Source organism: Primulina tabacum, chromosome 2 (assembly GCF_025594145.1).
Source record: "Primulina tabacum isolate GXHZ01 chromosome 2, ASM2559414v2, whole genome shotgun sequence".
Lineage (NCBI taxonomy): Eukaryota > Viridiplantae > Streptophyta > Magnoliopsida > Lamiales > Gesneriaceae > Primulina > Primulina tabacum.
Genome location: NC_134551.1, coordinates 4,145,412 through 4,159,380, shown reverse-complemented (window position 1 = coordinate 4,159,380; position 13,969 = coordinate 4,145,412). Strand labels below are relative to the sequence as shown.

General features: G+C 33.7%; 1 protein-coding gene and 2 pseudogenes across 2 annotated transcripts; 1 reads left to right on the top strand and 2 right to left on the bottom strand.

The window, feature by feature from the left end:
* Positions 1–109: 109 nt before the first annotated feature.
* LOC142526522 (fasciclin-like arabinogalactan protein 11) lies at positions 110–1,991 on the top strand (annotated as a pseudogene).
* Positions 1,734–6,254, bottom strand: LOC142526510 (dnaJ protein P58IPK homolog). 2 transcript variants are annotated; one of them, XM_075630974.1, is made up of 10 exons: positions 6,192–6,254; positions 5,922–6,075; positions 5,019–5,184; positions 4,393–4,594; positions 4,101–4,261; positions 3,838–3,931; positions 3,550–3,762; positions 3,336–3,416; positions 2,395–2,613; positions 1,734–2,185 (listed from the first exon to the last, which is right to left on the bottom strand). In XM_075630974.1, the coding sequence occupies exons 2-10, from the start codon at positions 6,049–6,051 to the stop codon at positions 2,000–2,002; spliced, it is 1,452 nt and encodes a 483-aa protein (XP_075487089.1). In that variant the 5' UTR covers positions 6,052–6,075; positions 6,192–6,254; the 3' UTR covers positions 1,734–1,999. The 2 variants fall into 2 exon arrangements, with proteins under 2 accessions (XP_075487089.1, XP_075487081.1); XM_075630966.1 differs by lacking the exon at positions 6,192–6,254 and having other exon boundaries at positions 5,922–6,185.
* Positions 6,255–8,926: 2,672 nt separating this feature from the next.
* LOC142526505 (zinc finger protein JACKDAW-like) lies at positions 8,927–11,526 on the bottom strand (annotated as a pseudogene).
* Positions 11,527–13,969: the final 2,443 nt, after the last annotated feature.

Below are 13,969 nucleotides of genomic sequence, written 5' to 3'. Positions count from 1 at the left end.
CAAATGCAAATATATTAATTACCAAGATATTTTGTTGTTACCTAGTGACTGAATGCTTGAAGGAAAATATCTCCAGAAGACTCCCAACATCCAGCACATCCCATTTGGTTATGTCGACTTCAATTCTACGCAATCCGCAGTTGCTTTGAGATTTTCTTAGTATTACTTCCACCTTAAAGTCCAATATCCTACACGGCTACACCTAACTAAATACAATACTGTTTTCCCACTGATAAAATAACATTTAGGTGCCCACAAAATTATAAATTGATATTGTCAAAAAAATTATATATTTATAAGCTTTTATTGTCTAAAGTGGGAACAAGATTTCCTCCCTCTCAATGTATAAACCAAAGCTCAACTACTCTTCTTTTCCGTAAAAGATATCCAAGAACTCTCTGCTCTTGTTTTCTTGAAATCTGATAAAAAAAACTTAACAAATCTACAGAAATGAAAAGCCATGTCTCCCCATTCCCCCTTATTTCCTCTTCTTCATTCATTTGCACCCAATTTCCGGCCAGTCACCAGCAGCCGCTCCAGCACCACCAGGACAAGAGAACCTCACTTCCATACTTGAAAAGGCCAGTCAATTCACCACATTCATCCGTCTCTTACAGAGCACCAAAGTAGGAGACCACCAGATATTTACACAGCTTGACAATTCAAACCAAGGCCTCGCCATTTTCGCCCCAACCACAACTCCTTCTCCAACCTCAATCCAGACACAATCAACTCCTTCACAGATCAACAGAAAGTTGAGTTGATTCAATTTCACGTCATACCTGTACTTTTATTGCCATCACAGTTCCAAACTGCGAGCAATCCCCTGCACACCCAAGCTGGTGGGAGAGAAGGCCAGTTCACATCAAATGTAACTGCAACAGGAAATCAGGTGAACATTACAACTGGAATGACTAATGCAACAATAGGCAACACAGTATACAGTGATAACCAGTTAGCAGTGTACCAAGTGGATCAAGTGCTGCTTCCACTGAGTTTTTTCATGCCTCCACCAGTTTCTGCACCATCAAAGCCCAAGGAAGGTGCTGCATCGCCAGATGCTTCATCGGGTTCTCATGGAGGCAAGCCACCAGATTCAGATTCTTCTGGGGCAATTTACCTGTCAGGATACCCGTTTCTTACAATCTTCAGTATGATGCGAGTTTTGGCAGCATTTTCTTGATGGGAATTAGCGTTTTTGGCGGCTGATTGTGATCCATTATTCAGATAATTCTTTCCTATATTATTATAAGAGAAACATTACTACTAATAATTCCTGAAGTACTTAGTTAGAAAAGCACATGCCTGCAGAATTAACAACTATAGCAGAACTTGTTGAATTTGCGTAGAGCAACTATAATTATCTAATTTATCAAGATCAAAGCCAGCCAATACAAAGGCTAGCCCACCAACAGGAAAAAAAGTAGACAAAAAATGCCAAAGAGAAAAGAATCTAAAAGCCCGGAAATCATTACAACACCAACATACACATTCCAGAATATAGAATAATATGTGAGAGAAATAAGAGCAATTGACAGACTTAGATGCAGCCAAAGGGCAGAGCATTCAGATTCAAAGCAGATTTACCATATGAAAGCTAATAAAATGATTACATTTCCACTAGGTAAAACACTTCGGTGGTTAGACAGATTTATTGAAATGAAACTTTAAAGCAATGCATCTGTTATCCATTATCAGCTGTTAACTGCAAGTTGCAGGAGCCAAAAAAAATCTCCATAAAAATTAATATGCACCAAGTAATTGCCATATTCCTTCGATCACCTGTTACAATAACAAATTTTACTTTGGTTTTCCATACAGAGACTTTGTAAGAGGACCACTTTTTGAAACTCGAACATTTGAAAAACTACCTAAGAAACTTTTAAAGAATTAAAGTTATCAACTGTTGGTCAAAATTGCTATGCTTAACAGAATCAATGCTCTGTGCATCATTCTCGGTAAAATCACAGAAGAAATATGCTTCTATACTACGTAGAGTTTAGAAATGAAAGCCTCCAAATCCACCGGGAAAGCCCCCTTCCCCTCCAGGAAACCCTCCTTCAAAATGGAATGTGAATTGCTGGCCTCCTCCGAAAGGGTTAAATCCTCCTCCACCCATGCCTCCCATCTCCTCAATATCTTCACCTCTGTCATATTTTGTGCGTTTATCTTCATCACCAAGAATCTACACGCAAATACATGATGTTTTTGAAAGAATTACATAATACAAGAAAAAGTACAACTTCAAAATCCTAACAAAGATCCAAAAGGAAAGAGTGCAACATGGAAGGATTCCATGATTGTAGTGAAACTAATAACTACATAACTTTAAAACACACTTCTAGATCAACACGAGCAATTCAGAATATTGATGAACAAGGTTAATGAATGTACCTCGTAGGCAGCAGCTATTTCTCGAAACTTGGCTTCTGCTTCTTCTCTATTGTCAACATTCTTATCTGGATGCCACTGCAAGGCAAGCTTCTTGTAAGCTTTCTTGATCTCTGACATGGATGCGGTTTTCGAAATTCCCAAGATTTTGTACCAATCCTTCCGTTGACTCAATTTCAATGATTTTTCAGCTCTCATTAAAGCTTCACGAATATTCATATCCTGTAAAGGTTACAAATTGAGTCACCACATCCAAAACTGTCATGTAACAGTCAAGAAAGCTTTTTTGCTGAATCCAAGCATAGCAAGACAATATCATCAAGGCAACTGATATGCATATTATGGACAAATCAATGTCCAGAAATATTGTAGGCTCTGAATTAATACAGTTATCAAGAGAAAAAAAATCTAACAACAAGATACAGCGTTAGGCTTTAAGAATCCAACGGTAAACTCCATGCAGGTTCTAAATTATTGCAAAGATTGATATCAAACAAGGTAAGAAGATCACAAGAAAAATATATCCTAGATTGCAGCAAATTTGTCTCGACACTAGTGATGATCTTCCAGAAATTATTAGAGTAGAAGAAAAAGGAAATACTCCAATTAGATATTATTCAATAGTTAGAGGGAATCGTGAAATTAAACCAGAATACTCCCACGATAGAACAGGTATGCACACAACACTGCTCATTCACAATGAGAAAAAGGTTGAGCTAACAGAAAGGCAGAGAAAACCAGAATAAGACAATGATATGAAAAGGATAAAACCTTTTGAATTTAATGATATATTTGCCTTTATATAAAAAATATTTGTTCACAGTAAAAGGATCGATGATTATCGACGTTCTAGACGTTAATTCCAACAAAAATGAAGGACATCTTGTCATAAGTCAGAAAATATGGAAATATAGTATTATATATTCGAGACAAAAATGACTAACCTGGGGTGACTTTTCATAAGCTGATTTTAGATCAGCCACAGCTCCCTCCCAATCTTCAATCAAAAGCTTAGCTTCACCCCTCTGGAAGATTTGGTTGAAAATTTAAACAATGAACTTAAAAGATATGGTTTAATTCAGGAGACAGAACAGGTCAGAAAATATATAGTTTAATTCAGGCAACAGAACAAGTCAAAACATAGCAGAGGACACATACCTGTCTTAGAGCTTCAACCGAGTCTCCGTCAATTTCAAGTACTTCTGTGCAACTTGTCACAGCATCGTTCCCCCTACCAAGCTTCACCAAGACTTTACACAAACCAAGATGAAGGTTCACATTATGTGCAGTGTGGTTTGGATCTAAGGCGATAGCAGCTTTATATTCCTCCACCGCCAGGCGAAGCTTACCCTTGCTTGCATGATCATCTGCCTGTGATGCATAAAGCCATACAAAGATTATATCGAATAAATGTCACATCATCTTAACATGGAATAAATCACTCACACTTTTAGTCTTTTTAAGAAGGTTTTTCAATCCAAAATACGCTTTCTTCAATTCACCATGCTCGGGGTCGAGACGAAGACCCTTCTGGTAATGCCTAATGAGAGAAAAAGTGAGTCAAAAGGTTTAGATAAAATTTCCAAGTTCTAATATAATTACAGCAGCATATGATAACCGCTTCTACCGATCCTAATCCTATTCCACTGCCTCACAACTCCTGGATGGAATTGTGGGGAAAATCATTTACATGATCATTCATAACACACCTAGTCGCAACATCATGATCAGCTAAATAATAGTACGCACGTCCACGTAAGAGTAAGGCTTCTAAATTATCCTCCTTCTCTTTAAGAATGTATCCTGTCTCAGATATGGCACTTGAATAATCTTTGGATGCTATTAATGATCTAGCTTTAAGGAGTTTGGCCTGCAAGACAGCATCAGGTATGACACTAACATCAAGGAGTGGTTGAGAACATTATGATAATCCAGAGAAAGAAAGGCCGCCTACACAAAATAAAAATTGGTAATCAGTTACTGAAAAGATTAAGAAGATACCTTGGTGCATGCTGGAGAGAATATGAGTACAACTTTATCGATATATTCCAGCGCTTTAGAAAATTCACCCGTCTCAAACAGACTGTTAGATGAATCAAAGGCATTCTGAGCTTGATATAACTGAGAAAGCTCCTTTTCAACTGCTGAATTCCCAGGTTTCATCTCCAGAAACTTTTTGTAGCTTTTCTCTGATTCTTCATACCTGCATTAGCCAAGTAATATTCAGAATCATGTGGAATTTTAACCAGGAATATGGGAACGAAGAATAAGATACATCAAAAACTTATCTACCAGACAATAGGCCACCAAATGTTTACTCAGAATTCGTTTTTTCATATCTGAAAGAAGCTCAATGGTGCACTCTTTTGAAGTGAAAAGTGGTCAACAATAGGTTCATTCAATATACCATTATATGTAAGAAATTTATAATTTAACGGATTTTATAAAGACGAGAAAAGAACATAAAGAATTCTGAAGAAGAAAATTTAGTGTTTGGTCTCAGGGAATCCCCATCTTTCACCCTTAAAAGTCTTTCCACGCTGAAAACAATTACAGCATTTAATTTCATTTCACACACAACAAAATCAGAGTGCAACTAAAGCAAAACTGGAAACCATAAACAGAACCTGCACAACTGACGAAGAACATATGCTCGACGCCAATATGCTTCTGAAAGTGCAGGATCTGCTCCTATAGCAGCATTAAGATCAGCAAGAGCTTCACTATATTTCTTCACTTTTATACTCTCTGAAACTCTCTCAAACAGAGCAGCAGAATCACCAGGTTTGCCATCTGCACATCAAATATACCGCTAAAACTCTAGCACGAAATGACTCACAAGGCTTCCCTTGAATAGGATTTGAAAAATATGCAACAATGAGAGACCAGTGAAATCAATATATACTCATTACGCATATTTCCGTATTCATCAGCCAATGCACATCATCCAACAGGTACTCTCAGTTGATGAGACTCAGATTATAAATATGATCAACGTGAGGTAGAAATGATAGCGCACAAGCAGATATGAACACACAACTTCCGGAAGCATGACAATGTATAAAACAAATTAAGAATGAAAATACTGGGGCAGCTAATCCAGCTATCGATCAATGTATAAAAGGATAAGAAAAGATTAGTTTAAGTACACATAATCAAAATGGATTGTTAAAAACGTAACAAAAATGGATCTTATAGTAAAGAACTTCCTTGGCTAGACGGCACTCGTTTTCATAGGTCATGCGATAAATAAATACACGACTTGGTATGGCAACATGAACCACAATAAAAATTAAACAATCTCCTCAAACTAAAATGCACATTAAGCTCTAATTAATTTCAGGATGAACTACCAAAATATTTAATCCCACGATCACTTTCACTCCAACAAGAAATATGCCAAAGAAAAGCCATCGCTTTCCCCACGTTTACCATTGTTTCTCGTCCCGAAATTTCTCAATTCCTAAACCAGACTGAAATAAAAAAATCCAACCGATTCCCGAAAACAGAAATTGAAGCGTAAGGATTACCTATAGCAGCAACAAGCGGTTGCAGCAGTATCAGCTGGCAACAGAACACGAAATTCAGAATAAATAGCGAGAACATAAACCCTCTCCATGCCACCAAATCAAAACCGCAAAACTTCATCCCAATCACCATTTCACCGCTCCAAAATGCTCTACTCTAAATTAGATAAATCAGAACTATACATACAGATATCGATACTGAAGCGTAGTCTGTAGTGCGCGTGTACTGCGTGTAAACCAATTTTTACAGAGGCCAAGTTTGGGAAATCTTACACCATGCTAAGCTTCGAAGACAGCATCGCGTGTCATTCCACGTCATTTCATCCAATAGAATCTTTCCACGTTTGAACCCTTTAGCTACATCATGTTCGTGGCTTAAACCAATTGAAAAAAGCCAAGTGTAAATTATTATAATAATGGTTTATTCTGGCCCATTTTCGTTGGGTTTGTTTGTAATATGGTAACGGCCCAATAATCCAATGTTATCCTGTAGACCAAAACAATATCTGTGCTTTTCGATCTTAGCTTGAAATATTATAAAGCCCAACTCATAAGTTTGGAATCTTTTAGGGTTCATCAACCATTGGAACTCTACATTGGTATTAATTTTTATTTATTTATTGAGTACTAATATTGGAACTCACTTAAATATACGGAAAGTAATTTCTCTTGGCTGCCTTTCGAAGTATATATAATAATTTATAATATATTAAAGATAACAAGATAATCTAACATGTGAATTAAAATTCATATTTATATTTATATTTATATTTATATATATATATAGACACGTATATACTATATTATTAAGTGTGAGACCATTAGAGTAACTAACTTATAGGACACCAAAATATTTAATTCCGTAATTACTCTTCTCACCTTACTCAAAAACCACCTCAAATCACTCCGTATTTTACATAAACAAATCTAAACAAAATTTTCCTTTTAAATTGAACAACTTTTCTAAATTGAAAATAATTTCGTATTAATTGTTTAATATTATTTGCTCAAATTTAAAATAATAATAACAAGACGTGCAACGCTTGTGCATCTTTTACTAGTATATATATAAGTGTGGCACAGTAGAAAAGTAACAAATCTTTATAAAGATTGAAATGGTCTCACTTTTTGTGCATTTTCGTGTGCTATCTCTTCTAGTGAATTTCAATGGACACGCGTGACCTTTCTGCAGAAAAGGGTCCCCATTCCTCCACCCCACACGCACACTAAAGTTTTTTAAACCATACAAACTAAGGTCTTGGCTGTGTAAATTCAGTTTGGTTCCAAACAAAAAAATAAGACAAATATTTTGGTCCCAGAGAATCTTTTATTGCATTACCTAACATTCTGCCCTAATTCCAAGGTTTATGAAAAATTACGTGAAAAGTTAGAGAAATATTAAAATTTGGAATTCAAGATATCCATGACTTTGTAATAATTCTCGTTACCGATGATGACGTTGGCTCTCTAGTGGGCCATTCTATGGTTGCTTACATCAAAGCTCATTATAATGTATTATCAGTATTTAACCCGTGCGCTGCACGGGATGATATTATTAAAAATTAGTGAAAAATAAATAGATATTTAAATTGAAAAAATAATATAATTATAAAAAATAAAAAACTATTTTTTCGCTAATTTTAAAAAAATTATTAAATACAACGCATGTTGATTATTTTTTTTGGCTAATAATCACTATCATATATCAAAATTTTAGATTGTATTTCTTTTTTAGTAACTAACTTGGACAGAAAATTACTTAAAATAGCAAAATGTATATTTGAATTATTTACCTCATGAGTGATACTGAATATTGCTATCATTTGTATTTTAAATTTATTTATACAGTTTTAATTGAATTGATTGATATAATCAATGCTAAATATTTATTATAGTTTACGTTCTCAATAGAGTATATATATGAGTTTATATGAGTGATGCTATACATTGCAATCATTTGTATTTAAAATTTATTTATAGAGTTTGTAATAAAAATTAAATATATCATAGTAACACAATAGTTATGTAAGTTAGATTGTTTCCATTTTAACCTTGTAATTAGTCAAATTTTGATTTTATTCTAACTAATAAGCATCTTTTTTATATATATATATTTTTCCGCCTGAGTGAAATGTGGCAACAAACACATCTCAACAATATATATACATAACTAATTTGATCGTTGGCAAAAACTTGTGTCAGACGGTCTCACGGGTCGTATTTTGTGAGACGAATATTTTATTTGAGTCATTCATGAAAAAATATTACTTTTTATGCTAAGAGTATTAATTTATATTGTGAATATTGGTAGGGTTGACCCGTCTCACAGATAAAAATTCGTGAGACCGTCTCACAAGAGACCTACTCATAATCGTTTTATATAAACGATCTTGAATTATATAAACTACGTGTGACATGCATATATGTATCTATATGCTTTGAGCCTTAATCAATGAAACATTTACTCAAGACATCGCCTGACTTGTAGGATGGATAATAAAATTATTTATAATTTTTGATATAATAAATAGAAAGATATTGACAACATAACTTATTTATAAATTCAATTATTGTACAAGGATATAAAACATTACCCTTTGCAATAAACGACATCTGATTGTATATATACACACAACTAGATATGAGTACGAACAATCGCAAAAACTTTATGTTTTTTGCCTCTGGAAAACGAATTTTTGCATTTATACTAATATACTATAGCTAATTTCCAAAATCAATAACAGAAAATCATTTTTTTAAAAAAAACATTTTTTTCCTCTTGCGCTCTAATTGTGAATGGATGTGTCAAGCTAGCCAAATATTTAATGTTTTATTTTGAGAGTGGTGTACATATAACAAAAGCACATGATTTTATATGTTGAAAGAATATTTATATGAATGTAATTACTAGAAGAAGTGGGTTTATATGTTTCTTTTTTTTATTTTCAATTATATATATAAATAGAGAATAGTAATTAGAAATATAGAAACCCTTCACGTATAAAAGATAGAAAATTATTGGCTGGAGACATGCATTTCATAATACGTACGTAATTGTTACAAAATTATTTTATAGTACAAACGAACTGTAAGAAAATAAAATTACCAATTCTAATTAAGAGAGCTGATGATTGCTACTGAAGTGGCTCAGCACCATGGCCGAACTCATAGAAGCCAAATTTGCCAGCTCCTGCGGGAAAAACATAGGGCCACCTCCGCCTCCGCCGCTGTCATCTCCGCCGCCCATTCCAAGAAAATCCCTTGTTAAACTATTCTGATCCACTCCACGCAACCCGGAATCAAAATTCATCAATGCACTCGTGGAAGAGTTGAAATTCATTATCTTGTTCGCTGAAGCTTCTTTCATGGTGGGATTGATGTTAATCTGGTTCGAGTTCTTTCCGAAAACCTGGTGTAATTCGCTTCTGTTGTGTGTAAAAGGATTGTTGAAAGATAGAGGATTTGCAGAGGGAGAAGCAGAAGATGATGAAGAAGAATTCATCAAACCAACTGTAGTACTGATGCCGAAGAGAGCTGGATTGCTTTTAGTTGAACCCATTTGAGCTGCTTTTTGTAGCAGTGCAGTCGCGGACATGGGAATTGAATTTGAAGATTTTGATGAATTGAGGGTTTGATTTTGTTCAGAGTTGTGAAGGGATGCCAAAGAATCTGCCATTAATGTATTTGCGCAACTCCCTTTGTTCATAATTGTCTCCTCTTTTAACTGGTTTTGTGGCGGCGGCAATGGAGATAAGGAGAGATTCGCGTAATTTGAACCGAAAACGGATGCCATTTGCATCATTTGATCAGGAAATGAAGTTGGATTACTTGAAGGAATGTAAATATTTGAATTCTGATCGATGGGATTGTTGATCAGTTGAGAATTTGTTTGAAGATCCAACCACAACCTTGGCTTCTGTTGATGATGATCCAGAAGGGAGTTTCCCGCTGAAATATTGCCCACGAAACTTGGACTAAAATGAGGAGTTCCTCCAGAATTAGAAAATCTTTGAGCCAAATTGTTGGGCTGTGAATTCATCAGATTTGAATTCGAATTCGAATTCGAATTGTTACTGAAGTTCAGATTTGGTGCAGATGTTGTAATTCTTGAACTCTCCTCAGCTAAAGCATCACAGAAAGCTCTGTGTGTGATGAAGCTGTCTCTCCTGTAATATATTTTTTTTTCAACAGAAACAAATTAAAACATATAACACCACACTGCAAACCTTCACCCAAAATTGGATGTTCAACTGGTGTGATATAATACGAAACCATTTCTGGTTCTTTTGCAAAATTCTCGAATAGCATGATAGAGTGATTATCGATGAAAAGTTATAAATAGAAAAACAATACAACTTAAATCTTTTAAATCTTATAGGACTATATAGAACAACGTGCCAACTAATGTTTTCCCATAGATGAGGAGTACCAACCAGAGATTATAGTTTTATATTTTGTCTGATAAATAAGTTACATCTATGGTTGGTTGTATTTAAGAATGTAAAAATGGGAGCAGATAATTGCAGACTTGCAGTGCAATAAATTGAAAGAAAACCAAGGAGGAACATTAATTAATCAGACCTTTGCAGAAACATTAAATTCTCCCAATCTGGAGTTCAAGTAAATACCTGGAAAACAGTGTGCCACAGTCACACTTGTACTCTCTAGTCCCACAGGTTTTCGAGTGAGCTTTCCAATCAGATTGGACTGCATATTTCTTCGAACATTTCTCGCACTTCCACTTCTTCTCACCATGTTTTCTGCTAAAATGTTTCTTGACCCCAGTCAAATCTCCGAGGGCCCGAGCCGGGTCGTGGTGCACGCAGGTTTTTTCTGGGCAAATGTACACTTTCTTCTTGATTTGATCTTTATTTGCTCTTTGTTTCAACTTCCATGGAAGATTGTGTCCTCTTCTGTGAAGCTGAAGGTTTTGGTCTCTCTGAAAGCCTTTGTTGCAGATTTCGCAGACGAATCTGTTCTTCGCCAATGAGTGTGTTGGGTGAGAGAGCGATAACTTCTGCATCTGGATCTGTTGATTAATCAAAACCAGAAACTTTAGAAACAACGAAAACAATCCCATCGTAGAGTTCGTAACAGGGGATTGAATTATACTGAAACAAATATATATATATAGACACACACGAGCTCACCAGGTGTTCCTGGTAAGTTCCTTTTCTTCTTGTTTGAGCTGGGTTTAGGGTTAGGGTTTTGTTCTAATTCTTGAGGGAAGATTTTGGTTGAAGAAATGGGAACAGAAAACACATCACCGGACATCATTTTGGGAAGATTATGAGGAGTTTTTGGCTTCTCTGTACCAAGAAAATTCGCAAAAGAAAACCACAGAACTTTTGGGAAGAACTATAAAACAAAAGAAACAAAGGGTTTCCCAAATACAAACAGATAAATCTTGTTGTTTATATATATTTATGTGCGCATATATGTATTATTTATTATTCCAATCTCGGGCTATCATATTGTTTCCAAAAGAACAAGAAACAAAGAACCCGAAAATTAACACAAGACTTTGGATCCTTACGAGGAACAAAAATTCAAGACAATAACCTTAATTAAAAGGTGGGATTCTCTGTTACATAGATATAGTGAAGGGGTTTGTTTGAATTCAAGAAACAAAAAATAATTTTTTATTTTTATTTTTTAAAAAAAGAAGTACTGTATTTCTTCTTTCTTTCACCTTCGACGAAATATTTTATCCTTTTATAATCTCTAATCTTTTTCAAAGTCAGTCAGCCATTGATTTAGCTTGCATGGGGCCACTCCCCATCCCTCTCTCTCACACACATTTATTTGTACGTATGCATTGGCTGTATGCTGCTTGTTACTAGTTGCCAAAAGGCTAAAGGGTCCCCCTCTAGTATTATATTATCAATATTGTTTAATTTTTAAAATATTTCAATAACATATTTTACGAAATAAGAAATATATATTCTATTGGTCCCGGACCCTTGTCATTATACAAACATATAATTCTGAGATATAAATTAAAGGGCAATAATTTCAAAGAAATGAAGATTCAGTGAACTCGGATGATCGATTTAATTTTTCGATAAATTCTAATGTTGAATGGTTCAATATTATCATGCACTACGCGTTATTAAACAAAATTTCATGCTGTATTTTCTTATTTGTTCATTTCCTTAATTCCAATTTAATATTTTGAATAAATTGTAATTTAACATAGCATAACATTTACCTGCTGACTATTTTGCTTCAACAGATTATGATCTCTAAGGTCAAATAACATGCATTTTAATTAATATTTGCCACTCAACTTAACCCATTACCCAACTTACGTGCATGATGCATGTGTGTATTGTATTGTTTGGTATTATTCTATAACCAAGAAAAATATTGTGAGGAATTTAAATATAGCATAAAGAATTCACTTAAAATTCCCAACAAATTCAATGGAATTTCAATAATTAAGTCTTCCCATCATCCAATATTTTATGATTATTTGGTTTTTATATTCAATATTTTGAATATTATCAAATTTAACCACCCCAAGTGACTATATATATGTATCATTTGATAAAATATATCCAAGGGTTTTTTTTTAACTGTTAGTGATTATTATTTTATTTATCGTAAACGACTAAAAATAGATTGGAATACCAAGAATATGAAAATATGTGATCAAAGGTCAAATAGTTTCTAGTTCAACATTTTCACTTTTGACATGCGTGGGGCTGTGCGTGTTCCTGGTTTAATATTAATACTTTTAACATTTTCCAACCTTTTCTGGTTGTTTCGAATATATATATATATATATATATCTATCTATACGTGTGTGTGTGTGAGTAAAAAGTGAAATGACATTTACTGATGGTAACCAGCAGAAATCAAATGATCACAACATAATTAGACCTTTTCAGTAAAGTAGTTGCCTTTTTTATTGAGTTTGAGTCTAAGGTCTACAAAAATAATTTAATGGGAAACATATCATTCATTAATTAATTATCAGAAATTAATTAATTATATATATACATATATAGTTTAAATTCAAAATTAATTTTACATATCCATAATTCTGTACTAATATCTATATTTTCCATGCTACGTCGCCAATTTATGTTAACTGAATATCGGTGCATATAATATTTGATGTGTGTAAAAATGATAATTAATTGTATCAACGCGTATGTTTGAAAAATACCTGAAGAGTTTTCAAAAAGAAGTGGAATTAATTAAAATTTTTATTCTTACAATTATAGTATTACATGTAATTCCTTCTATAAATATATAGTTTCACAAACCGACAAACTCAAAATTATTATTTTTTGTGTGTCTGTATATTTTGGGAAAATTAATGTTTTAAAAAATAAATAAAATACATCTTTTTTTTCTTTTACACGAATACATGCTTGAATTTATTCAAATTAAATGGGAAAAAAAATCTAGATTTTAGCAGAGAGTTGTCAGTTTTCCATTCCCGATGAATGTTTCATGAGCCACCCGTGACACAAACCCCACCCCTCCTGTGTGCAGCATTGCGTTTGGCCGAATATAGGAGGCTATGGAATATGTAAATAAAATTTAGTTTTTTTTATATAAAAAAATCGATAATTATACAAAATTTATAATAACCATTTGATTTTTAATATTAAATTATTGACACAGCAACGTGACTATGCCTATATTATTTCTTTTATTTTATCCTACTCATTTAATATATATAACTTATTAATAAATATATATATATATATGGAGCACATATATTATATACATACATATGTATATATATGTGTGTGTATTGATTATAATAAAGTATGTATCCAAATAATTGTGCAGTATGTTTTCATTTCCGGTGGAATTAAATAGTATTCGATTTTAACTGCTTTTGGCATTATGCAGTTGGATGTTTCTACGAAACGAATTATTCTTTCTTGCTCCTCTATCACGTATATATTATTATTATGCCCCACCAATTGCCGATCTCCATCTCCCTCAAATAAATAATTTTACTAATAAATAAATAATATTTGAAAGAGTAGCGTCACATAAAAGTAGCAAATACACGAAGATCGTGTGAA